Source organism: Pristis pectinata, chromosome 18, assembly GCF_009764475.1.
Source record: "Pristis pectinata isolate sPriPec2 chromosome 18, sPriPec2.1.pri, whole genome shotgun sequence".
Classification (NCBI taxonomy): Eukaryota; Metazoa; Chordata; class Chondrichthyes; order Rhinopristiformes; family Pristidae; genus Pristis; species Pristis pectinata.
Genome location: NC_067422.1, coordinates 21,547,731 through 21,575,492, shown reverse-complemented (window position 1 = coordinate 21,575,492; position 27,762 = coordinate 21,547,731). Strand labels below are relative to the sequence as shown.

Here is a 27,762-nt window from a genome sequence, read left to right as displayed (position 1 = left end):
TCTAGAGGTAATAAAGGAATGGAAGAAAGTTTCAGCAGCAGATGAGTTGAGGCATGGATGTAATCAGTCATTGTCAAGAGGTGGAAGTAGCTTATGGTGTGGTTATGTAGCCCAAAGTTTATCTTGACATCATCTGCAGCTCCGAGGTTGCAAACAGTCTCAATGATACACAGACATTTACCAAGGAGAGTTGGTGGCTGGAGAATGGAGTTTCTAACAAGATCTGAAGACAATGGCTTTGATCTTGCCAAAATTTAATTGCGGTAAAATTTCTGCCTATCTATTATTGGGTCGGTCAATTTAGAGAAAACTTAGAATCAAAGGAAGTAGGGGTGAACAGGGTGTTGTCAGCATTATGTGGAAATTAATGCCATGCATTCATCAGATATTGCCAAGAAGCAAAATGTGTATGAGATACGATCTAAGCATTATAACTTAATCAAAAAAAATTAATTTCCCAGTAGCCTAGTGACACCAAATCACCGGGCCTAAAGATAAGGGTGTACAAAATGGCTATAAAATTTAAACTCAATCTGTGGTAATAATAGTGTCTGCTGAAATCTTATGTGGTTAACATTCTGCAGCCCAGTCATCAGGTACCGCCAAAAATAAAAACCTCTCTAAACAGCCTGTGTTTCTGAATGGGTACAAACCACCTAGAGAGGAATGCACAGCAGCTGTGTAACAGGTGTGAGAAGTTGGGCCTGATAAATGTCTTGAAGTCTTTGGCACCCCCTCTGGGGAACAGCACATAGAGTTATGAGGGTAGTTAAATAATTCAGCTATATATAAGATTTGAAGTCATTTGTTCAGGACAAAACAGACATTGTTATCTGTCATGAATGATGGCATGCGACCCTCTATTCTTTGCAGCTGTACTATTATTCACAAGGAACTTCCTGGAAAAAAAGGGGCTAGTGTTTATACTTTCACTTCATAACTGCACCACCACAGGATGTCTAACATTTAATCAACAGAGTTTGAATTTAAAGTTATCACACTGTTTCTTAATCTGATTCCCTGAAGATTTACATCGGGGATTGCATTTCTTTCCATCATCAGCTTCTGCAGAATGTTCCAGAAGTTGCTTCACACTGTCTGCAAAAAAAGCAGAGGACAAAAAAATGCAAATTGGGCCTTGCCTACTCAAATGCCAACCATTTGGTTTCAGTCCTGGTAACTTGGGCGAGGGCTTTAATCTAATTACATGCTTTATTTGCAGCAATTTGTTTCTCAATCAATCTTGTTGAACAAGAAGAAAACGCTGCTACTGTGCACTCATTTGCGCTCTATTGTCCACAGATAGAGGTTTATGCTCGAGCTCCAGCCTGCACTGGCCCCATCTCTGCGTCTGTTAAATGTAATTTTTGATTGAGCAGCAAGAACCAGGGAAATCTCAGAGCTTTTTTTTTAAGAAAAAGACTTAATCGTAAACACAGAGGAGCTAGCACAGACTTCACTTCCATTTAGATCAGACTTTTAGCCAGGTTCGAGGCTGGTTCTGTATTACTTGCAATGTTTTTGCATTTTTCTTTTTTTCCCCTGTTGCTGGGGCAACCTCTTTCACTCAAAACATAAAAGAAAATAAAGCCCTGGCTGAGCTAAGAGCAAAACAATGAAGTTTGTTCATATTCTAGCCCATATAAAGCGCCAAAAAAGTTATAACAACGCATTGGTTGATGATGTAAGTGAAGTGTATATGGCTTTCTAATGAATTTAAGTTTGAGGGGAAAAAAGTGAGTTTTTAAATTTCTTTGATGAAATATTGATTATAAAATGCTGGTTAATTTTAAGCTTTTAGTGTGGCATCTGTTTCTTAAGAAGAATTTTCCATTGTTGTAAAATGGTTGAGGCTAAACCAATCTTTTCCAAGTGGAATATAGTCTCCCGTGCTGATGAAAGCACTGTGCTCGTTTTCTTTCTTTAAATTGTTTGAATTTCATTTGTCTACTTTTAAGTTAGTTCAAGCAGGAAAATTGTTGGTTGGCTGCTTTTCAATAAAGTGACTGATGCCTTCCCTGCTACATTTAGGTCAAGTTAACCAACTGAAAGCCAAAGATGTGATTGTATTAGTGTCTGCATGTGCATGTGTGTGTGTGTATATGCATATGTTTGTGTGCATGTGTACAAAATGATTATGTTGCAGAGACAATCTTAAAAATAGATCAGTCTAATAGAAGTCAAGATATTTTGTAAGACTGCATAGAATAAGGAGCCTATAGAAAGTTAAACACAATGATGAGGCTCCTGTTAGTGGTGTTGGTATGTCAGTGTGTAACTGAACAGTGGAGATTAGAAGGTCCCAAGATTGATTCTTGATCTTGTCCAGAGCTACCTGATCTTGGGAGGGGGTATAATAACTGGGATCATGTTAACTATATGACAGCAATGGGATAATGGGAGGTTCCGCTACCATGACTTTTAAATTTTTAAATTTTAAATTAAATTTTTAAAAAAATTTTATTTACAGCGTGGTAACAGGCCCTTCTGGCCCAACGAGTCCGCGCTGCCCATTTTAAACCGAAATCAACCTACCCGTCCATCTTTTGGAATGTGGGAGGAAACCGGAGCACCTGGAGGAAACCCACGCAGACATGGGAGAACATACAAACTCCTTACAGGCAGCAACGGGAATTGAACCCCGATCGCTGGCGCTGTAATAGCGTTGTGCTAACCACTACGCTACCGTGCCGCCTCATTTTGCTGGACTCATGGTGGAGTTTGCTGGACTCATGGTGAAAATCCCTGGAAAGTAATGGGGTGCAGTAGAAAAAACACAGTGAATTTTTTCCCCTGGAATAAAGAGCTGAGAAAAGAAGTGGAATTTTTCTCTACGCATTTAAAATACAGAGCATTGGAAGGATCATCAAAAAGGATGACCCAATTTTAGCTATCCTGAGAGTTTCTGGATCCAATCCCAACAATAAAGTTTACTTGAAATGTTATCCCTTGTGGGTATCTTAAGTAATATATCAAACATACCTTATCATTGAGACTAAGGAAAGGAAGGCAGCAACAAGGTCGGCAGAAACAACAGGCTCAGTATAAATTAAAAAGTGCTTTGTGGAACATTTATTTGTCCACCTATCTTGAGAGGACACCAAAAGCATTGCTAATGCCCCATGGGTTCCTCATTTCCTGCTTGACCTTCTATTGTTTTGGATTGACCTGTGGATAGAATCTCTATAGGCTGAAAGCAAAGTTCGACACAAGCCTGGGTAGAGGTGACAATGAGGTATCCACGGGCCTTAATCAGGGGCCAGTGCCACTTTGACAGGAGGGGAATCTATAGCTTAAATGAGTCTTGGGTGGTGTAAATAGGGGAGGCTTGAAGATCTCAAACAAGGCAAAGACTGCCTGCAGACAGCAAAGTATTTACCAGACAGAGCTCTTTGTGTGACTTTTTCTATAGAAATTAAGGCGTTATGAATGCTCTATAAGACCTATTAGACAACACAATTGGCAGCAGCAGATGGATTCCGTAAGGGCTCAGCTATTCTGAGCAATGCTGTTTTTACCATGTCTTTTTGTAGTCTGATGTGTGTGTTTGTACTTCTCCATCCCACAACAGACTGTGACTCATACTGCAAGGCTTCCAAGGGAAAACTGAAAATAAATATGAAAAAGTACTGCAAGAAAGATTATGGTGAGTAGGTTATTTACAACAGTTCTATTTATTAAAAATCATAATTTTCCTTCTATGTTAACCAGAGGGCTCACAGCAGCAGATTTGTCTTTCTCCTTTTTGATGTGTCATCCATTGTGTGAATTGTGTTAACAAAAGTGAATAAAGTCAGTTATTTATCTTATGTGTGTGTCAGATCCATTGGAAATAATGTTTTTAACTACAGTAACCTCAGGATGATACACTTATTCTGTTGTGAAAATATCAAGAAAGGGAGGAGAATTAACTGGCCTTGAAGAAAGTTCGCAAGAGTTATATAATCACACCTCTTAGCAAGGTTGAATCCTAAATGGAGATCAATACTTTACCCATTCACAAATCTAAATATTAGATCCATTTAACCATAGAACCATAGAACAATACAAGCCCTTCGGCCCACCATGTTGTGCCGCCCTTCAAACCACTCCTAAGACTATCTAACCCCTTCCTCCCACATATCCCTCTATCTTAAATTCCAACATATGCTTACCTAACAATCTCTTGAACTTGACCAACGTATCAGCCTCCACCTACCACCCCAGGCAGCGCATTCCATGCACCAACTACTCTCTGGGTGAAAAACCTCCCTCTGACGCCTCCCTTGAACTTCCCACCCATTATCTTAAAGCCATGCCCTCTTGTATTGAGCATTGGTGCCCTGGGAAAGAGGTGCTGGCTGTCCACTATCTATTCCTCTCAATATTTTGTATACGTCTATCACGTCTCCCCTCATCCTCCTTCTCTCCAATGAGTAAAGCCCTAGCTCCTTTGGTCTCTCCTCATAATCCATACTCTCTAATCCAGGCAGCGTCCTGGTAAATCTCCTCTGCACCCTTTCCAATACCTCCACATCCTTCCTATAATGAGGTGACCAGAACTGGACACAGTACTCTAAGTGTGGTCTAACCAGAGTTTTGTAAAGCCGCATCATTACTTCACGGCTCTTAAACTTGATCCCACGATTTATGAAGCTAACATCCCATAAGCTTTCTTTACTACCCTATCCACCTGTGTGGCAACTTTCAGTGATCTGTGTATATGAACCCCCAGATCCCTCTGCTCCTCTACACTGCCCAGAATCCTGCCATTTACCTTGTACTCCACCTTGGAGTTTGTCCTTCCAAAGTGTACCACCTCACACTTCTCCGGATTGAACTCCATCTGCCACTTGTCAGCCCAGCTCTTCATCCTATCAATATCCCTCTGCAAGCTTCGACAGCCCTCCACACTATCCACAACACCACTGATCTTTGTGTCATCTGCAAACTTGCTAACCCACCCTTCCACCCCCTCATCTAAGTCATGAATAAATATCACAAAAAGTAGAGGTCCCAGAACCGATCCCTGTGGGACACCACTAGTCACAGCCCTCCAATCCGAATGCACTCCCTCTGCTTTCTACAGGCAAGCCAATTCTGAATCCACATGGCCAAGTCTCCCTGGATCCCTTGGCCTCTGACCTTCTGAAAAAGCCTACCATGCGGAACCTTGTCAAACGCCTTACTAAAATCCATGTGGACCATATCTACTGCACTACCCTCATCAATCTTCCTGGTCACCTCCTCAAAGAACCCTATCAGGCTAGTGAGGCAAGATCTTCCCTTCACAAAGCCATGCTGGCTGTCCCTAATCAGTCCATGATTCTCTAAATGATCATAGATCCTATCTCTTAGAATCCTTTCTAGCAGCTTACCCACTACAGCTGTAAGGCTCACTGGTCTGTAATTCCCTGGACTATCCCTACTACCTTTTTTGAATGAGGGGACAACATTCGCCACCCTCCAATCCTCCGGTACCATCCCCGTGGACAACGAGGACTCAAAGATCCTAGCCAGAATTTACTCACAATCCAATCTCATTTCATTCCCCATTAGTAAATGTAATTCTTACATGTTGTGATTTTTCCTCTAATGATCTGTCCATCTATCCAAAAAGGAGTAATATCAGTTTACATATCCATCCCTCATTATCTCATCACCCTGGTTACAAATGTTCCTCAATCACAAAACAGCTATGGATGATTAAGGGCATATACCCTATCTTAACTCATCCATCCGGAAAGATCCTAAAGTATATCCTTTTTGATTGAATGGATCCTAAATAGATTCCAGGGTTTTCACCTCTGCTACTCATCGTGGAAGCCTATTCCAGATATGAATCACTTTTTCGGATCGCAATTTTCCTGATACAAATCCCAAATTTATCTTTACTTAGCCTGAACCTGCAATTCACAATTTAATTTAAAATATTCCATATTCCTTGCCCAATTATGGGGGATCCTCTGTTCTTACCCATTATCCACACTTGTTCAACTTGCAGTAAACATCACAGGTCTACGTGAATATCCTTGGTACCAAGGTCAATGACAATATAGCAACTGCTGTTCAGCTGAGATCCCTGGTTTGCAATGACCAATGCTGCTTTTCAGTGAACATTTGTTAACCTCATGCCCAGTTCAGTTTGTTCTCCTATTAAGTATAGCCTTTTAAGTATATTGGAGGATGTATATGATTAATAATAATAAAAGTGAGTGAGAGTATAAACCACCAATTATGCTTGCATCTGTACATATGGCTCAAGTGAAGTCAATATCACCAAATATGCAAGAGGTGAGTACAACCAGCAACTGATGCTCTTGTACCTTTTAGCACTGGTGAACAAAGGTGCATTTCTGCCTGATACCTCTTAACTTCTATATGCCTAATCACTTTAGCGAATATTCCTATTTAAGTAGATTCACAAAAGCTACAGATTTCTCCATTTACACTTACAGACACAGGCAGTTTTTTTCTATTCCTTCCCTCATTGTTATTGATGTGAACTTTTTACCTGATGAGTTATTTACTAATGTAGAGCCAGCATAAGCTAAACCTTAAGGTATGGTCAATATCTCTAATGTAAATGTTATACAGTACATACACATTTCTAACCAAATTAGGTATTGTACTGTAGCAAGCTAAATATGTACTTAGAATATACCACTGAGTGGTGGGAAACAAGCTACCAAGTTATTAGGAATGTTCTGAATTGTTTCACATCTCTTTCGGCTCCTCTCAGTTAAGCTGTTAAGTGGTTTGTCCCCCTGCATGGAAAAACTGATAGCCCTATCCATGCCATCCCAATTCTGCATGCCTTCTTTCACTACAGAATACAGCAGCCAAAGAATTTGCAATTGGATTCAGTCACACTATTGGCCTAAACAGTATGACCTGAAGCAAGAATTCGGGGATACATAGGGTAGAAATAGTTACAGGAAGATGCCAAGAAATGTGCAAAAGTTCTAAGAAGGATGCTCATCCTCCACTTACGAACATGTAACTTAAAGAAAAGCAAGCTTTCTGGAATCAGTAATCTATAAGTTCTTGGAAGAAAAAATAATTTGCATCTTCTTTATCATGTCGCTCAATTCTTGCATTTTTTGACATCATGCATTTAAGCTTTGTCTTATAACACTTTGGGATCATTTAGAGTGTTAGTGTTGTGCTGACAGATAAGCAGCCAAAAGAACAAAATTATCCACTCTTATCAGTCACAGATGCCATGCATGACAGATAAAATTTATACCGTTAGTTCCACCATGAAATTTAATCAGCAGATGCAGGATTATTGATGGATAGTCGAGGATGGTTACTAAGAAATTAGAACAGATTTCCAAAATTATTATTATGATCGTGTCAACAGGCAACTAATGAGTCAGTTTCTCTTCCTGAAAGCTGAGACAGGAATGATTGTGTTATAAAATAAACTTTGTTAAACAGGATGTGAGTTTATGAAAAATACAATTTCAGATACTATTTAGTTCTTTAAAACTTCAGCTATCTGCCTAAGCACTCATAACAACTGGGATATGTTGAAAAAACATTGAGGAATCCAACAAATCCCACATGTACTTTTAAACAGAGTTTCATACAGCACAGAACTCCATGTGGAGTCAAAGCCAATGGATTACAGACCACCTCCATCAGTAGCAGTCTTACTATGTTTAGAATTCAGATTTGGTGTTATGCAGTAAGTTTAGCATCACTATAAATACAGAATAAAATTCTGCATGAATGCTGGGAGTTTTTAAACTGCCATTTGAAGAACAATTAATGAGTACAACTGAAAAACATATTCATAAGTGTCTCCTCAAGTCATTAAATTTGTCCATATGGTAACTATGGACATAAATGCCTCATTGCCTGATGTCCTATCTGTGTTGCATTAGCTGATCTCAGCTTAGGCTGGTGATAGAAGGCGTGCACACCTGACCCAGGTGTCCTTGCACCAAGGAACCATAAATCACATGGTGTTGCTCCTTCAAATGGCCATCAAGAAATCACTGCTGGAGGTGAATGCCTGAGTGTTGAGCGAGTTAAGGCTACAGAGCTTCTCCTGTTTAGATAGCTTAAGTAACACACAGGCAAAGCTGGCACATGAGGCTATGCCTATTGATGAGGTGGCTTCAAGAAAAAAAAAGAGAAAATTGGCAAGGCCAATAGTATCATGAAAATGAAAGCCCTGGCAGATTTCCTCTCTCCATTTCTGAAGATGCCTTCCTGAGATGGCACTGGCCAATCTCCAGTACCTTGTTTTATTCATGTTTAACCTTCTGGGGTGAGTGCAGGCAACTTGCTCCACCACTAATGGCAGCACCAGCAAGCTTCAAACCGTCCTCCCCTTCTCTGTTCACTTCTAGCCAGGGTTTGCAGGATGCTAATCAGCTGCAAGGCTCCTGTCAATTTTCCTCTCTCTTATCCAGAAGCATTGAAGCCAATACAGCACATTGACCAAAATCCCAGCTAAAGTTAACAGAAGCATCTTAGGCTATGATCAAATGGCTGTAGCCCATATGGTTCAGCTGTTCATAAGATAGTAATGGTTGCATACTGGCTGATAGTATGTCAACACATGATGCCAAAGCCACCCTTTTATTTTGATGGTGACTTAAATGTAGAAGAGCACAGAATTAAGATATCATAATCGCTGCCAGGATTTCATGCACTGACCATGATTGCATTACAGCAAGATACTGAGGAATGAAATCTCTTTTGTTCTAGGAAAGGCCACTCAGTTGACATTCAGCATCCACAAAGCGATGTACTTACTGTGAATAGCACTCTCCAAAATGATCCTGGGAAAACCATTCACTCCTCCCTAATGGTAGTCTCTGGCAAAAGAGAATGAATTAATTATCTCCGATATACAGCATAGGATAGATAAAAACGAGTCGTTGCAAAATCTCCACTTTTAGTCTGGAACTAACAGGACACAAAAAATTCCATTGTGAATCCTTGTTCTGACCTGAGATTGTAATTGTGGTCACAGCAGATTTCAGTTAAGGTAACCTAATTGAGGCAAGGACAGATTGTTCTCATCGTGATTCAAATAAGAGACTGCATCTTGAACATCATGGATAGATGAGCTCTTTTAGCTCCTCTGCCTCCTGCTCCTCCTCCTCAGAAGGACCAGCATCAATGTTCGAATTCGGGTCTGAAACTGTACTCCAAACCCAACTTCCCACCAAACTTCCATATTCCTTCATACCCTTGATGTCCAAAAATCTATTGATCACAGCCTGGGACATTATCATGAGTAAGTGTCCACCGATTTCTGGGGAAAGGAATTCCAAAGATTTACAACCCTCTGAATAAATTTCTCTTCATGTCAATCCTAAGGCTATGCCTTCTGGTTGTACATTCTCCAACCAGCGAAAACAGCATCTACCCTGTCACTCTCTTCCAGAACCTTGTACATCACTGTGTAGTCACCTGATGTCCCTCCACCAGCTTGTTCCATCAGCAGTCCTCTGCTCATTCTCCCAATCATATTGTACACCAAGTGCATTGTATTCCTTCTAATGCATTCACATCAGAGAGCAATCTCCAGAAGCCTTGAAGTCCTTCAGCATCTGGCAACACCACCTAAGCTGGCCCTTTGCAACTTGGCACAAATATCAAAGGCACCAAAAACTTATAGAATTAAAGCAACAGTCAGAGGAAATCAACCAACAATAAACATGCAAATACAGGATGACCCTTTTAAAACAAAAATTATGGTGATGGTGACAGGGAATTCTTCCTACTGCTTTATGGAGATTCAGCTGTGTGAAATTAAGAGATGTCACATCTGAAGCCAGAATCCAAAATGGCAACATTGACATCTAATCAGCATTCCACACCGATTCACATCATAATCTACCTCTCCCAAACTTCCAATAGGCACAGGCTAATATTCTTACCAGGTCGATGTCCAGTGTAACTTGTTGCATAAAAGTGTGTGTATTCTGCAGATAGTGTTTTTGATGTCTGAAGGCACTCATGGTTCCCAGATAATCTGAATCTTATGCCAATGAATTTAGCGAATTTAGATTTAAAAGCCGGTACGTTGTAGCTCAAATAAAACTGCAGAATAAGTTGGTCAGTTTAGTTTCTGCCTGTTAGTGTTCTTTTACATTGAATGTCAATGTTCATTTTCAATGTTAAAGCACATTTCCTAACTTTTGTGCATCTTATGTATAATTTCCACTTTGTCTCGGTGGCCCCATTATCTCCATGGGGTATTTCCTGAGTGTGGTTATCACTTATATGAAAAAAATGCCTGTAAGGTTGGAAGCTATAGCTAGAGCTTGTCAGAGGGTAGCTAAAGGGAGCTAGCTGCAATGAACTACTCTGTAGTTCAGTTTGTTCTGATGTGCAGCAGAAGATAAGTCTGTTTATAAAGAAACTGTTTTGAATTTTGCTACAATTAGTGAACAGACGAATTCTTTCCCCAAAAGGTTTCCTTTGAAAGATTGCTTGATTCTTTAATAGTCCGTGGAGCCTTTCATTCTTTTATTTACCACAGTTGCAGATTGTTATGCATCATGTGATATTTTCAAAGTGGTACTTTTGATGTAGCTCAGCACACACGCACACACACACACACACACACACACACACGCACACGCACACACACACACGCGCGCACACACACACACACACACACAAACACTCCCTCTTTCCCTCTCTCAGCTAATTATCGCTCAGTTTCATAGAGGTGATTCACTGGGAAACCAAAGTAATCCAAAATGTATTACATTTTCCCAAATACTTGAACGGTAGCCAAATTTAGAGCACTGTGGTTTTGGAACCAACTCCTTCCCTCATGCACAAGTGAAATTGAATGGAGAATTTGATCGTAATTTATAGAAACATAGAAAAACTACAGCGCAATTCAGGCCCTTCGGCCCACAAAGCTGTGCCGAACATGTCCTTACCCTAGAAATTACTAGGCTTACCCATAGCCCTCTATTTTATTCAGCTCCATGTACTTATCTAACAGTCTCTTGAAAGACCCTATCGTATCCGCCTCCATCACCATTGCCGGCAGCCCATTCCATGCACCCACCACTCTCTGAGTAAAAAACTTACCCCTGACATCTCCTCTATATCTACTCCCCAGCACCTTAAACCTATAGATTCAAATTGTGGTTGAGTGCTGACTGGAAAGAACATTATTAAAATTGGTCATCGTCAGAATATTTTTATATTGGAACGAAAGGGAATGAATTTATGGAGGGTAATCATTTAATCTAAGCATGTTGCCTATAATACTGTGCAGTGTCTATTTTCTGAACCATTGAAAATGAAGAAACAACTTGCTACTGGATGTACTTCCATAAACATACAATTTATTTTATCTAATTTCTAACTGGTAATATTGTGGTGGTAACAACAGGAGAATGCTGCTGCTCCCATACCCAACTGCACAACGGGAGTGATGGCAGACCTGTAGACGGGAGTGGGAGAGGGAGAAGATGTGCGGGGAGAATGAGAGAGGGTGCAGGTCCACAGGGGGCATGGGAGAGGAGAGGATGAGTACTGAGAGTGGGAACAGGGGCACACCACGTGGTGGGAGAAGGAGCAGACATGCGGTGGAAGTAGGAGCACGGACAGGGAAGCAATGGGAGCAGCAGCGGGGGAAGGCATGCGCTGGACGTAGGCAGGCAGATGAAGGGAGCTAGGGCAGGCATGAAGTGGGAGTGGGAGAAGGAGCAGGCGTGTCACAGGAGTGGGAACGACAAGGGTGCACTGTGGTGTTCCTGCAACCCACGGCCATCCATCAGCCACACACCCATGCCCAGCCTATTGCTGGGGAATGCCTTTCAGTGATGGTGCACAGGAGGAGGGCTTGGAGACAAAGTGGGAGGGCTTGGCCGTAGAGCTTTGAGGGGAAGAAAAGTTGTGGTGGGTGGAGAACAGAGGGCCAGAGATGGCTGAAAGCGGCAGGGTCTAAGAGGGGGAGCATAAGTGTCTGAAAGAGTGAGGGTGTGTGGGTAGAGGTGGGAGGTGGAGAGGGACACCGAAGGACATGATGTTCAGGATGGACAAGATCAAAGTTTGGATGGGTTAAGGAGAAGTTGACAGGGCAGATAGGGACCGAGGATGAGGCAGTAGACAAGCATCTGAGCATGTGTGCAAGCATGGGCACATGTAGTGCACGTGTATGCTTGCATGTGTGTTCACACGTGCAAGCTGGGAGATGCCTACTTACATGTCCACCTGTGTGTGTGTGTGTGTGTGTGTGTGTGTGTGTGTGTAAGTAATTGTCCAGAAGCAGAGCCTCGAATCCAGTCACCTTGGAACTCCTCACTGCAAAGTTTAGAGTTTGAGATGTCAGGACAACAATAGACAACACTCTGCTCTTGAACAGGTTTCCCATAACGGTGCAGAGTCCATTACCTGAACAATTTGGGAGTGATGGCTATGGGAGAGTGAGATCTGAATGCCACTCCATTATCATAGGCAGAAAAGTCAGATCCTTTGACTTTGTCATCAGTGCCCTGACTGAGAAGCAACAGACAGAAGATGGCTAACTCAAAGATAAAATGGTGTGTACACCTACTGGAAGAGCCAAATGGAAGAGGAACATCATGAGGTGGGGTTTGCTGTAAAAAAAATGAGCTAGTCTGGCACTCAGCAACTCTTCCTGTGGGATAAATGAACAATTCATGAACCCATGGCTCACTCTATCACAGAAATGGCACGCTACAGTCTTCAGCACATATGCCCCAAGCACATAAGCTATGGATGAGGCCAAGGAAGATGCTTAAAAAACCTCAGTCCGATTACTAAATATAGACAAACTGATTCTCTTGGAAGACTTCAGTGCTAGGGTTGGAAAAGGTGCAAGGAAGGAATAGGGAAAGATAAATACCCATCCTGAAAAAATTATTCAAGCACAGTCTTGTCATAACCAAAACCTTGTTTCAAAGAGAATCAAGTGCAAGACTTAAGGCACGATGTCCAATCCAAGCACAAGCTCCTGTTATTACACCAACATTCAAGTCAGAGACCACAAAGGTGTCTGCATCAGCTGTACTATGAATGTTGGAGTAATTACTGCCTAATTTGTTCTGTTGACTCCATCAGCATGGCTCCAGAACAACATTGCCAAAGAAAATCAATACTTAAGTTCTCAAGGCGCTCTAAAGATAAGACCCAGACAGTGCCCAACAGGCAACCTGACAATCCCCATTCCATAGGAACCGCAGAGTATCCAAAATCCCTGAAGTCCACCTGTAAGGAAACTCTTGCTTTTCTCCCAGAAAACACCAGGATTGGTTTGAAGAAAATGACCGAGCACTCCAGGAGTTAATTAACCAGGAGCTAAGTAACCACACATACAAGGTGCTCTTGGACAGGAAGCTACACCAGATCTCAAGGGAAAAGAAACACCTCTACAGAGACCTGAAGGCTGAGGCCTAACAGGAAATCTGTGGCCCAAAGAACAGATGGTGGAAGGAGGTCCAACAACTTGCTGATGAGCTCACATGCATGATTCTTCTATGCTGTCAAGACCATCTTTGGTTCAAACACTCGAGGGCCCACACTGTTAAGAGCCAAGGAAGGAGGCAAACTTATCAAGGTCAAAGAGGTTATCAGCACCCACCATAAAGAACAACTTGAAGAATGCCTCAACTGTGACTGAACTGGATGTGAGTGCTCTTGACTCCATCCCCAGTAAACTATCTGGTCCACTCTTTCCACTGATACTGACCAACAAGAGGCCACATACCTCTAAAAACAAAAGCTTTAGAAACAGATAGAATCTCGGCTAAAGTTCTTAAACTTAAGAGAAAGGAAGTTTTGTCATTGGTTTACAACCTCATCTCTGGGAAGAGGACAGACCATGGTATCTTAGAGTTGCTGTAACAGTGACTATTTAGAGAGGAGATAAATCCAATTGTGGTGACTACTGAAGGTTCTCCCTGGGAAGTCATCTCCACCAAAGAGCTGCTTTCCAAATCACGGTTTGATTCCATCCACGTGGAGAGACAGTGGGCATGATCTTCAACTCCAAGAGAAGTACAAGAAGCACCATCAACCACGAGAAGTGGTCTTTTTTTTGACCTCACAGAAGTCTGATTCTAAAAACTTTTTTCTCAAAGTTGGCTGCCATAAAAACTTGCCTCCTCCTTACATCTGCTCCATGGTGGTATGTAAGCTGAAATCTTAACCAAAGGTCCACTAGTATAGATTACTGTTGAGCATGGCTGCATCATTGCCCCAACAGTTTTTTCAGTCTCTCTTGCTGCAATGCATCCAAAAGCCTTCTCGATGGGAAACTGTTCAACATGTGTCCACTCTACTCCAAAACCAACTTCAAGCATCAAGCTCAATGTACAGACCATGTCTGCTTACGTGCACATATGGAAGCCAGACTCCAAGTTATCATCAACTTGTTCACTGAAGAATACAGGAGAATGGACTTCACAATTAACATCTGCAGAACAGAAGTCCTCAACTCACTTGCCCCTGCTGTACAATGTCATTCTTTAGCAATAAAGGTCCAAGATATAATCCTGGAAAATAGGATGCATTTCCCACATTATCAGGAGCCAGTTCTTAGTAAAGCTGGATATCGATGATGAACTTCACCATCATCTTCAATGTGCCAGTACAGCTTTTAGCCATTTGTTTGAAGGTCAAGGCACAAAGCTCATGGTCTACTGGACAGCAGTAATCTCTGCCCTTCTGTATGCTTCTGAGACACAGACTCCTTATAAAAGACACTTCAAAGCCCCAGAGAGATAGTAACAATACTCTTCTGCAAAATTCTCCAAATACACTGGCAGGATAAGTGAACCAACAACAGCATCCTCTTTCAGGTCAACATCCACAACACTGAAGCCCCAGTTACACCCAAACTACTCAATGGGTCGGCCATGTTATTGACATGCCCAACACCAAATCCCCAAGAGACATTTTATTCTGAGCTCCATCACAGCAATAGACCTAGGAAAAGATTCTAAGATGTTGTAAAAAGCCTCCTTGAGAAAGTGCAGCATCCCTACCAAATTGTAGGAATCCCTGACCACTGAAACTGAGGAGCATTTGGGATGGAATTAAGAACCTTGAGTCCATTCTTTGGGAGCACAAAAAACTAAATGTAAATGGCAGAAGGAGCACACCACCACCCAAATCACTCACTCACCAGCGCCATGACGCACATCTTGCCCCACCTGTGGCAGAGTCTGCGGGTTACCACATCGGTCATCTCAGAGCCCACAGAACTAGTGTGGAAGCCAGTCATCCTGGATCCTGAGGAAGAAGAGATGTTGCTGATCACAGAGGAATTTTGGTTTGGATTCAACACAAAACAATCTAAGATATTCAAAGGAGAATGACCAATCAGTTTTACCATTTTTTGCCAGTAATAATGACAGAGCAGGTGGTGTTCACTAACTGATTATTAATGCATGCCATTACCAGTCTGTGGGCAGAGCCTGTTCGGTTACACAACCCAGAATGAAAGCCAGCATACCAAAAATAACACACCAGAGAAGGCATCAAGCAATTATACTGGCCAACGTTTCCCAGAAGTTTTTAAACCAACCTTGACAAGTTAAACATTTTGTCCTGTGAAGTGCAGATTTGCAGCAGTTATTAGATCAAACATTTCAAGAATTTTTATTCACTAGATGCTTCCAGTTATATGAGGGCACGTTAACAATTGGAATTCCTTTGGGGTGAAATCACACTTTACAATATTAGTGCACAAATGCTCAATCCATTTGTTTTGAAATCCCTCTGGTTTTTCAGTGGGGGCATCATTCCATTGATTATGAATGGTAGAACATCTTTGTTACAATAGCAAGCAAAGCAAGTTTGTTATAAAGTCTTAAGATTTGGAACAGAGATTGCGCTGTCTGATTTCATCCCATAATAAATCAGGAAGAAATATAGAGCTAAAGTTTGGAGAAGTGTTCTTGAATCTCCTGTGCCATCACTAATTTGAATCACATGGACGATGGCAGCCAAACATTGAGTGATTGAAAGGTTTGCGAGGTTACCATGCAATGTTTTAAAGCCTAGATGTCTGTTGCTGTAACTTCAGTGTTACCTTTGGATCTACATTGCCGCAGTTACGTTGCTATATAAAATAAACAAAACATTATGATAACCAATACAAATGAATCCATATTATGAATAGAGCTGAAATCAACTAATCCACACTCTAATCTACAGGAGGTGCAGCAGGGAACTGTTTGATAACAGGACTCTTTGAATCACTTAATGACTTTACAAGTTTATCCAGTGAGTAGCTGGGTTATTCACAAGAAGCCAGGTTTCATTAGCTATTCAAATGTGTTCTTGCTGTCAAATAATCTGTGAACAGTCACTGAAAGAGGACTAGTCACTTGAGTAAATGAGTGGAGGATGGTGGATGCATACTCCATCAAGGAGTCAATGGCGTCAGGACAGGAAATTAGCGGATTAGGAAATAAAACAGCCCCTTGAGATGATGGTTAAACAGCTTATACAGATTTTGCTATAACAGAAATGAAATTTTATAACTATTGCCCTAGCTTTTCCAATTGTAAAGCCGACAGCAGCCTATTCATTTTAATGGGTTATCGTTGGCATTATGATTGGAAAAACTAGGCCATAGCTTTCTGTGCCTCACACCCGAGGGAGAAATGCACATCAGTGTAGTAGTTCAAATTCAAATAATTATTTGCTCTTGAGAGTCCAGTCATACATAATTTCCATAACATTGGCAAATGCATCTTCTCTCAAACCTCCGCAAAAACAATTTCTTTAAAATTATATTGCCATTTTAGTAAAGTGATTTCTGAAACTCACCATTCTAAGGAAATCCTAAAGGACCTACCATTAAACAAATTTATTAGTTAATGATATAAAATAATAAAGTATATTTGAGGAGATCGTGTTAGATTGCCATGATATTGTCACGATGTAACTCACTATTGATTGGAGGGTATGTATAAAATTCAGTGTTGGAGTAATCCTTGAAATACCAACGTGAATCTTAATTATACCTTATGCCCCATAGTCAGAAGTATTAGGGGAAATGTAATATTGGTACCCCATCTCCCACATAGATACTTTTGACTTCAGAACTGTTAAGTATTACCATCTGCCTTTTTCAAAGATAGAGTGCAGCAAAAAACCTCCAGTTTGTTCTGAGGTGAATGGCAATAGAGAAAATGGTTATGAGTTCCAGGCAATTGAAGTAAGACTTTTGGCACAATTCCCGTACAAAAAAAATGAAGGGTATTCAAACTTGGGATGTTTGCAAATGCTCCTTAATTTCAATATCTATAAGTAATTGACCTTGCAAATATTTGAGTTGTTTTTACTTGGAAAGGGGAAAAATGATTTAATATTTCAATAAACTTTATGTCATCCCAGTTTAGGGGAAGAGTGATGGAAAACGGTTTTGGTTGTCCATCTATTCACCTTATCCAGAGTCTGTCCTCAGATGCAACTCTTCCTATGCAAACAATATTGACACCTTCTAGTCAGTGCTGGGCAATGGCAATGACTGATGTCATTTCTAAATATTCCCTTCCTCAGAAAAATATTACTCTTAACATTGTAATCACATAGGGATCAAATATCTTACCATTAGCTGTTGTTAGTTTATGCACTTACTGATCCCACTGGCAGTTAAAATTCGTAAGCCAGAAAGGCCGGCAAGAAAATTAAACTATACCAATATTAAATGCAGGGACATTTTAAGCTAAAGAAATTATATTTTTGGAAACTAATATTCCAAAGACAATTACTTGGGTTAGGATAAAAGTGAGAATATGATATTCAATGCATTGTTACACAGTTTGATGAACGATTGTGTGATTAAGAATTAATCAGTTGGCAACAAATTCATTTTACTTTGTGTAAATTTGTGCTTATCAAAGTGAACACTTTCCATTTTGGGAACACAGAATCAACATCAGGTACAGCAACTGGATGCAGAATAAACTTCAAACAACTTCACCCAATTCCATGGCTCAAATGCACTCTTAGATAAACCAGTGTGTTAGTTTTTCATTTCCAACCTTGTAACTCTGAGTGACATCGCTAACTTGGAACCAGATTAGAGAACTTTACCCTACCAACTAGGAAATCATCTGAGATTGCAAAAGCTCTTTTCACTTAGAACCCAGACATGGAGGAGCCTTTCATGTGTCTGTCTTGGCTACATTCAGACCCAGATTGCAGAGGAACAATGCCAGTGTCTAGGGCACATGATCTCCAAGTGGATAACATTTGAATTGAGATGACTTTAATATCCTCCACCTCCAAGTTTGAAAATAAAAAAAACTGCAGATGCAGAAAATCAGAAAAATAAACAGAAAATGCTGGAAACATTCAGCAGGTCAGGCAGCATTGATGGAAATCAGTTTGAATTTTTAATCTTTTATTAGTTTTCAGCCATGTGGTTCTCATGAACAGTTAAGAACCAGAATTGTTAATTGTGTTTCATTTTCCCTGCATTTTCTAAGTACATAAAGTTTATAATTGTGACCTAAATCTTGAGGTTAGAAGCCCTGGTATTTACTAGGGCAGAATTTTTGATCAGGGTTGGGGGAAGTGGAAGTGAATTTTGGGTACATAACTCCACAGTGTGGATTTGTTCTAATTCCTGTTTTGAAGCTAACCTGATTGACAGGCTGTTATCACTGGGTGGAAAACACAACAGTAGAGCCCATAGCCCAGACCCACTATGTATCCTGCAACTGGAGCAGAGATACTGAAACAGGGCAGTGACGACAGAGGGAGTGAGTACTGCTTGGTATGAAGATCAGAATCAATAGCTGGGAATTCAGAGAGAGATCTGGAGAAGAGACAGGGTATCAGTGACCACAGAGGTAATTTGAATGTTGAGGGGAGGAATCAGTGATGCCTGGGAGTCTCATCATGGGAACAGTTCCCTGAGTCTGGGGAGGATAAGTGACTATAAAAAGAATCATGATCTCAGTGACAGGGTCCAATCACAAGGGAGAAGGATTAGGTAAATTTGATCTTCAGGTTGGGGCTATTAGGGATGGGAGATATGTAGGAAATCATATAAGCTGGGAACCTGGAAGAGAGATATTTGAGACATATAGTCACTTATCCTCCCCAGAGTCAGGGATCTGTCCGCACGATGACAGGCTCCCAGGCATCATGAAAACACTAAATGAGTAACCCGCTTCATTGGATTGGATTAGTTGCTAGGTCCAATCAACCTCCATTGGAACCGGTTGTGGGTGGGTTGGTTTGATTTGAAAGATTGAAATGCTTACATCCGAGATGTAACCATTCTGGAGAGTGTAGGTGGGTGGGTGGTTAAATTCCCCTCTATATTACCAATTCACAAATCAGTTCTTGCATTAAAATACACAATTCAATGTATGGTTTAAATTAGGGTGAGTTTCCGGTTAAGACTTCATTGCAGCTTAGGCAAGTTTCACATCCCCAATAGATAATTGTATCCATACAGCAACAATGACTCAATGCCAGTGCTGAAAATTATTGGGCAGAGCTGATCACTTGGTAAAATTGTGTCCCAATAATATTACGAAAATACAATGGACAGTTTGAATTACTAATCTTTGATTTATTTTTAGCCATGTGTTGATCATTCTGTTTGACAGAGCCAGGATGAATTTTAAATGTCAATGAAATAGCATAAACTATACAGATTTGGCAATTGGGACAAATAGCAATTTTTAAGCAACAAACAATCTGCTGGAGGAACTCAACGGGTTGAGCAGCATCTGTCATGGGAAAGGAATAATCGACATTTTGGGTTGAAACCTTGCATCAGGACTACAAAATCGAACAACTTTTTAATATTGCCTGAAGAGAATTCTAAGATAGGTAATCACTTATTTCAGGAGAAGAAGCAATTCACCAAGAACATTAAAGCTGTTGTTCAATTTTTCAGCAGAAGGTCCTTTGAATACATGCCCACTGATCACTAGAGGTAGCAGGTCAGCTCAGTCTGATGCATAAATAAAGCATACAAGATACTGTTAAAACACTTAAAGGAAGACCAAGGAGGTTTTGTTGACTTAATAAAATACTAATTAGACCACACTGAGAGTGATACTTTCAATTCTGATCGCCAAATTATAGGAAGGATATGATAAACTGGGGAAGGTACAGAGGAAATAACAAGGGCATTGACAGGATTCAAACATCTTAATTATGAGGAAAGTTTGGTTAGGTTGGGGCTTTTTACAGGTACAGAGGAAGCAGAGGGGAGTTTTAACTGAAGTGTATAGAATTCTGAAGCGTCTAGATAAAACAGATAGAAAGGGGTTATTTTCTTTGTCAGGGAAGACAACAACCAGATTTTAAATAATGGTAAAAAGGATTAGAGGAGAGGTGAAGAGAGCTTTTTATCCAAAGGTTGAAACTCTCTGCTTCTGAGAGTGGTAGAGGCAGAAACCCTCATCACATTTAAAAAGTAATTGGATGCCTATATTAGAACCTAGAAGGCTGCAGAACAAGACAAGAAAGTGGAATAGGTTGAGTTGCTTTTTTTTGACCAGCAGAGACACAATGGGGGGGGGGGGGGGGGAGAATGCCCTCCTCTGTGTAAATTTCTGATTCTTAACGTCAGAAATTACTGCTGGCATTAGCATGATCCTTAACATTAGAACCCTGCGTGGAGAAAAAGAAATTAAAGATGATTACAGTAGTGAGGAAGGTGTTACAACTCACAAATGCAAATTAATGAATGCTTCTAACTCATAGGATGAGATCCATGTTTTAAAACTGAATTCGCTCTGGGAAGCCTTTACACATGGAATAGATTCTGTAATCACATAATGTAAAATGGATACCTGAAATCATCCAAGTAAACTTCTTTTCTGGATGTACTTAGTAAAATACCAGATTCTTTCCCATGTGAAAAGTTAAAAGTGTTCCTCTAAATCATGATAATTATTACAAATTATCCTTGGGATGTGGATGCCTCAAGATAACTACATACATCTGCTGTAAATAAAATGCGAGTCTCTAAAACTCACATTTCAGAGAGATCAGACATTGCTGATAATTTTGATTCAATTAGTGTTTCAACTTAAACAAGAACACTGAATATATTGTGTCTGTGTTAAATGATATACTTGAAATGAACAGCAGCCCACTGCCATCGGACCTCATTATTTCAACACTCACCCTGGAATAATAAAGCCAGCTGTGAAACTAACTGGAAAAAAACAGTGGAAAATGGGAAAACTTCCAATGCATAAACATATATGTAGACTTGTACATCTATTGTATATGCAATATATAAGCAACCCATGCCTCACTTCTCCATGCAAGAAGTACACATTAGAAGTAAGCAATTCAAATTGTGGCGTAATTTTTAAAGATGCTGTTTGGAGATCAGCAATTTCAGTCACATTACAGCAAGGCAAAATTTCCCCTTGGTCTCAGGATTGCCCAGCAACGTCAGTGTCAATTCTCAGAAATTCGTTAACACTATTATTTGCAAACTCAAGTAAATCCATTAAGGGAGACTTATACATTTAATCCTTTAAAACTGCTGCAAAGAAATTAAGCAGCTGATTGGGTGAGGGCCAAGGCTTGCTGATGATTGGTATCATCACAAGTCACTAAGCATCCAACAAAATTTCAGTGAAAGCTGTGACTCATTTGATTTTCTGCCCCCTCAGGGGGTATTGCTGAGATGTGGATTTGTCACATGGCTATACAAGGGCTCCTGCTGCTCACTTTAACAGCTCCCCTCAATTACAAATTACAGGCAATTTCCTTCAGTTGACGCAGCTAGGTTTTGACGGCCACGGCTCAAACTAATCCACTTTGCCTGTGATTGTCAGGAGGGCTTTTTGCATTACAGTGAAAGCTTTTCTGCCAATAAACTGGGTTAATGTCTGTTCCAGGAAGTGTCTCTTCCCCTGCAGAAAGAGGCAGGTGGACAATCTAGTAGCTGCTTTTAGATTAACGCACTGTATAGCTAGATATAAGTACTGAGTTTTCCCAGTTACAGATCTGGAATGGCATTGGTTAGAATGAAGCACTAAACAAGTGCCTCTCTAATATCACAAGCCTTTCTGTGCTGAATACATGAATGTCAATTCTAAAGCATTGATCTAAATTGAACTCATTCAAATTTCTTGCTGGAATTAAAAACTGGCTGATCTCATTCCAGCTTGGATTACACAATCTGTCCTTTAAAGAGTTTGCACATAGAGTTCTAATATCTCTCTGTCATTTTGTTTCTAAAAATTGACAGTAGCAAAGGCACTGTTGCCAATTCACCAAAATGACTGTCCACAGTATCATTTTCCTATCTTTTCACATATCTAAGGACCTTCTTACTAATCCTGAACTGTAAAATTAATTTAAGACTCCTACATTCACTGATTGATTTATTTCACTGATATTCCACAAAACCCATAGCGTTAAAAACGTAACAGTATCTTATTTTGTGTCTGCCTGTTTCTTCCCTTTTTCTTTATTTCCTTTTTAACTGCTGTTGATCTGCAAGATCTTCTTTGTTTCTTTAATATTTTAATACTGTTGTCCTTCACTTGTCTGAGATGATCCCTTACTGTTATAATTTCTCTGAAGACTTGTATTCTTCCTATATTTCATATATGTCCATCATTCTAATATATTTTACTGTTTTTTGAATGACTATCTTATTCTTCAACTTTCAAAACTGATGCCAATGCCAGCAGTAATGTACTTGCTTTCTCCAAGATGATACCTGCAGCAATCTTACAGTATTTTCTAACCTTGTTTCTAATTTCTGGCATTTTTCCCTGTTTTATTTTGAAATGCACAATTAATAAATAAAAAAAATGTTTTGTACTATCACCACACAACATTGTAAATAATTGGAATGATCAGCAAAAAACCATTGCATCCACTTGGACTCTTTTTCTCAATCTTTGCTGTCCTTAGGGGTGATTCAACCCTACAAGATTCAACAGGCTCACTTTACTCATTCCCTGCTGGTCTGGTTCTGTGACTACTGCCTGCTCCACGTTTCTGAGTCCCTCTCTCAGCTCTTAACACCATTTGAACAACATTTCACTATTTTTAACTTTGTACGTAACTGAATCATGCAAAGAAAGATGATCCCAAGTTTGATTTCCAGTCTGTCATCAGTTAGCTGCTGTAGGCCACATTAGGGGTTGGAGGTACTCAGCATTTCTGAATAAATAAGGGAAAAATTGATAAAAGTTCTGGCATCAAACTCCATGCAATGACCCTTTGCTGGAAGTGGTTGTGAGTATGTGAATGAACTTCTGTACTTGTTTGACCAGGATGTCCTTCATCGTATGACAGAAGCTATGATAGTACAGTGATTATGGTATTTTTTATTTACTAATTTCTCAGGATCCAGGAGTTTCTAGTAAGGCTAGCATTTACTGCCCATCCCTAAATGTCCTTTTCTCAGGTGTGGTCCTTCTAGTGAAGGTACATTCACAATGTCTCTGGGGAGGGAGTTCCAGGATTTAGACCCAATGTAATGAAAGAACAGTAATGAATTTCCAAATCAGGTTGTGGATAAGGTACCAAACACGCAGGCTGCTTTGTCCTAAATGATGTTGAGCTTTGTGAGTGTCATTGGAGCTGCACTCATCCAGGCGAGTAGAGCGTGCTTCATCACATCTTGACTTGTGTCTTGTGGATGGTGCGAAAGACTTTGGGATGTCAGGAAGTGAGTCATTCATCACAGGTTATCTACTCTCTGACCTACTGTTACCGTCACAGCATTCCAGCTGAGTTTCAATGCTGACCACCAGCATGTTGATGGTGGGGGACTTGGTAATGACATTGAATAGGGAGGGTTGGAAGTTAGACTCTTTATTGATGGAGATGGTCATTGCCGAGCACTGTTGTGGTGCAAATGCTAATTGCCACATCAATCTATGCTTTAATGTTGGTTAGATCTTGCTGCATGCAAATAAAGTCTGTTTTATTCACTGAGGAATTGTGAATGGAATAGAACATTGTTCAGTTATCAGCTAGCATCCTATTTCTGACATTATGCTGTAAGTAAAGTCATTGGTGAAACAGCTGAAGGTGGTTGGGCCTAGGACATTGCCCCAGGGACTTGGGGCTGGGATCATTGACTTCCAGTGATGCAAGCATCTTCCTTTGAGCAAGGTCTGACTGCAACAATAGAAGTGTTTCCCCCTTGATGCCCATTAATTTCAGTCTTACTGGGGCTCCTTGATGCCACTGTTGTGTCCTTGTGCTGCCTGAGGTTACTGCAATAGTAATTCAGAGGCTGGGATTAATGATTTTAAAAGATCAGTTTAATCCCACCATAAGGAATTTAAATTCAATTAATTAAATAAATCAGGAATTGAATCTGGTATTACCACTGTTATCAGATACTCTATGGAAGGAAATCAGCTGCCCTTTCCCAGGCTGGTCTATACTTGACCAAGGAAAATGTCTCTGGCACACAGGTGGGAATAAATGGTTATGGGAGTTCTCAACATTGATGCAACATAATGAAAATTCACAAGAGGGGAAGCTGCAACACAGGAATACCTAACAACACATCAGTGGACGCAGCATGGATCTAATTGTGCTCTGCCTACCTGTCACATAGTCGTGAGAGGTAGTGGAAGTGAAAAGAGAAAGAAGAGGAAACTCCATGAACATTCCAATACTCAGTGAAGGCATTGTCCAACGTAAGAGTACAGAAGTCAAAGCTGAAGCCTCTGTAATTGTCTTTAGACAGAAATGCCAAATGGAAGAACGAGCTCAAACGCTGCCTGAGCTTCCCACCATCATGGATACTAGTCAAACTACTTCACATTATACCAAGGAGCTGCTGAATGCACTGGAAACAGCTTGAACTGCGGACACTGAAAGCATACTAGCTATAGTGCTGAAGATGTGTTTTCCATCATTTGCTTCACTTCTACCCAAGCTGTCCCAGAACACCTGCAACGCCAGCATCTATCCAAAACAGTGTAGCATGACTGAGGTATGGATGGATTGTCCTCAAAAGGCGGGTCAAATCCAGTCCTCTTAATTATCAAAAGAGTTGTCACAGATAGGGCTATCAAGAAGGATTTACTCACCGATAACCAACACACTGTTTGGGATCTTCCAGAATTATTCAGCTCCAGTTCTCATTGCAGTCTTGGCTTAAATAATGCACAAAAGAGCTGAAATCCAGAGGTGAGGTATGAGTGATGGCACTAGATTTAGCTGTGGCATCAAGGAGCCCTAGAAAAATTTAAGTCAAAGGGAAAAACTCACCATTGGACAGATTCACTCCAAGCACAAAGGAAGATCCATTGGAAAGTTGGTTCATTCACTGAGATGATGGATGGTGGAAGATGGAATACTCTCCATGGATAATTGCAGCTCCAACTACACTCGAGAGCATCATCACCATGCAGGACAAAGTAGCCCATTAGTAGCTGATTCATTAGTAGCCCATCTCCCAGTTTATACCAGCCTATCAAGGCTGCAGTATATAGCACCTAAAAGAGGTACTGCAACAACTCGCCAAAGTTTCCTCAACAACCCAAGCCCATGACCTCTACAGCTTAGAAAAACAAAGCCAGCAGGTCTATGGAAATCACATGAAAGTTTACCTCCAAGTCACACACCACTTTCATTAGTGCTGTTCAGAATCCAGGAACTCCCTACCAACATCACAGTGGGAGTACATTCACCAGAAGTGCTCCAGCAGTTCAAGAAGGAAGTTCAGCACAGTCCACTCAACGCTAAAAAGGAATGGTTAATGAACAGTGGTCATTCCAATGATGCCTCTAACTTGTGAATAAAAAAAATCCAGATTTATTCCATGTGATCGGATTTCAAGAGTACTTTTATATCATACCGCAATAAATAAAGTCTATAAGAATCTCCTGCTAATTTCAGATGTAAACAATCAGCAAAAGTAACAGGTAATTTAATAGATTCTGACGCAGCAATCTCCATAAAGTTTAGGGTCCCTGAATCAAACTGAAGGTGTTTTCAAGGGGAAAGAAAAATATAAGCAGACTTAAAGTAAAACATTCTTTTGTAATGCATTGGTTTATGCCTAAAACTTTTGTAGAATGCAGCACTCAGTTCTCAGAGCTCTTCTTTGTAATGCAATTTTTTGGTTTCTACTAGCCTGTAGCCAAAATCCTACAGTGGGCAGCCAGAGGCATTCACATAGAGACAATAAAACAATGCTTAAGGTCACCTCAGTGGAAAGACTAGAAGATAACTGAAAGTGTCTTTGTTTGGCAGTGTTTTCTCAGTTTTCAATGGATGAATTTGATTAATATGGACTAGAAAAGCAACAGTGTAAAAGGCAAAGAGGGGGGAGGAACTCCTGAAATGTATACCAATTTTTTTTTGATCAGTGTGTTTCCAGCCAGCGAGGGTGGATGCCATGCCTGTATTTAGTCTGGGAAATAAAATACAGTGAGCGATGCCTGTTCCAGTGGAAGGACACATGTAATATCATAACTTTTGTGAAGGGAACAGCTACAGTCAAGCTAAAAATAGTTAATTGCAGGAGGATAAGTTGGAGTTAATTGAATGGAATCAAAAAATTGGGAGGCAAAATTGTAAATGAATTTTGGGAGTTCTTTGAGGAGAAGAGGGTTCAGGTGTAGATTAGGCACAATTCAATGAAGGGCATCCACAGCTAGAACTCTCTGGATGACCAGTGATATATAGGCTAAAATGAGACAGGAAAAGCACACATAATAATTGTGGAGTTCTTAATACAGAACCATGCTGAATATAGAAAGAATAAAGCAGTTCTGAAAATAGGGAATACTAGGTCCAAAAGGGAGAATGACAACAGGTTAGTGACTCACATAAAAGGAATCATAGCAGTCAGTTATAAGTGCTCAAAACTGAAGGGTGAGGCCAATTAAGGATCACAGGAATGATCTTGTGAAGGCATAGCTAAAATGTTAAATGAGTATTTTGCAATTCTCTTCATGTAAATCATGCTGCCATTGTAGCAATAAAGGAAGAAGCTGTAGCAATGTTGGATAGAATGGACAGAGGTTGTGCTTTAAAGATGGTATCCTCAAAGTATAAAATGTCACCTGATCCAGATAGGATACACATTACTGAGTATCTTCCCAAGCCATTGGGGGAGGAGGATGGGGTGGGTGCTAGACTAAAGGATGTGTGGAAATACTCCAGCCCTATTTAAAAAAGAGGGACGAACCGAACAAATATAGGCTAGTCAGCAAAACACTGCTGGTGGGAAAACTTAACTTTTAAAGATAATAATCCAGGGCTAATTGAATTAGTATTTGGAAATGTATGGGGTGAAAATTCAGTGTGGATGCTTTAACGGTAAGTTGTGCTTAAGTAACAAGATAAAGTCCTCTGCTTTCAATGACCAAGATAGATGCAATTGATAGCGTGCAAATGGATTTTCAAAAGGCAGTTAGCAATTTACTGCATACTTCTTCTTAGGCCATGAGGTTAAAGAACTGTGGCAACATGGACTCAAAGGTGTCTGAGGAACAAAAAGAAGAAAATGGAGGTGAACATTTTGTTTTCCAAACGGGAGTAATGTATACTGTGGTCTTCCTCTTGGCATTGAAACCACTATTTCAAGTATATTAATTATAAAGAAGTAAGTTTAAGTGGTGTAATTTCAAAGTCTGCAGATAATATGAAACTCAAATGCAGCAAGCAATGAAGAGGACAGTTAACATATTTCAGGAAGACAAAAAGCTGATGAAGTGGACTAAAGGCGGGATGAAATTTGATACAGAGAAGTGTGAAGTGACAGATTTGGTAGGAAGAATCAGGACAGGCCATCTGAAATAATGAGTTCAGTTTTTAACTTTGGAGCAGGAATAG

At 40.4% G+C, this 27,762-nt stretch overlaps 1 protein-coding gene across 1 annotated transcript in view; it reads left to right on the top strand.

The window, feature by feature from the left end:
• ntn1a (netrin 1a) overlaps positions 1–27,762 on the top strand; it is a 159,271-nt gene that overhangs the window by 123,178 nt on the left and 8,331 nt on the right. The window contains exon 6 of the mRNA XM_052032819.1: positions 3,572–3,646. Coding sequence (XP_051888779.1) covers positions 3,572–3,646 — 75 coding nt within the window. The remainder of the gene's footprint in view (positions 1–3,571; positions 3,647–27,762) is intronic.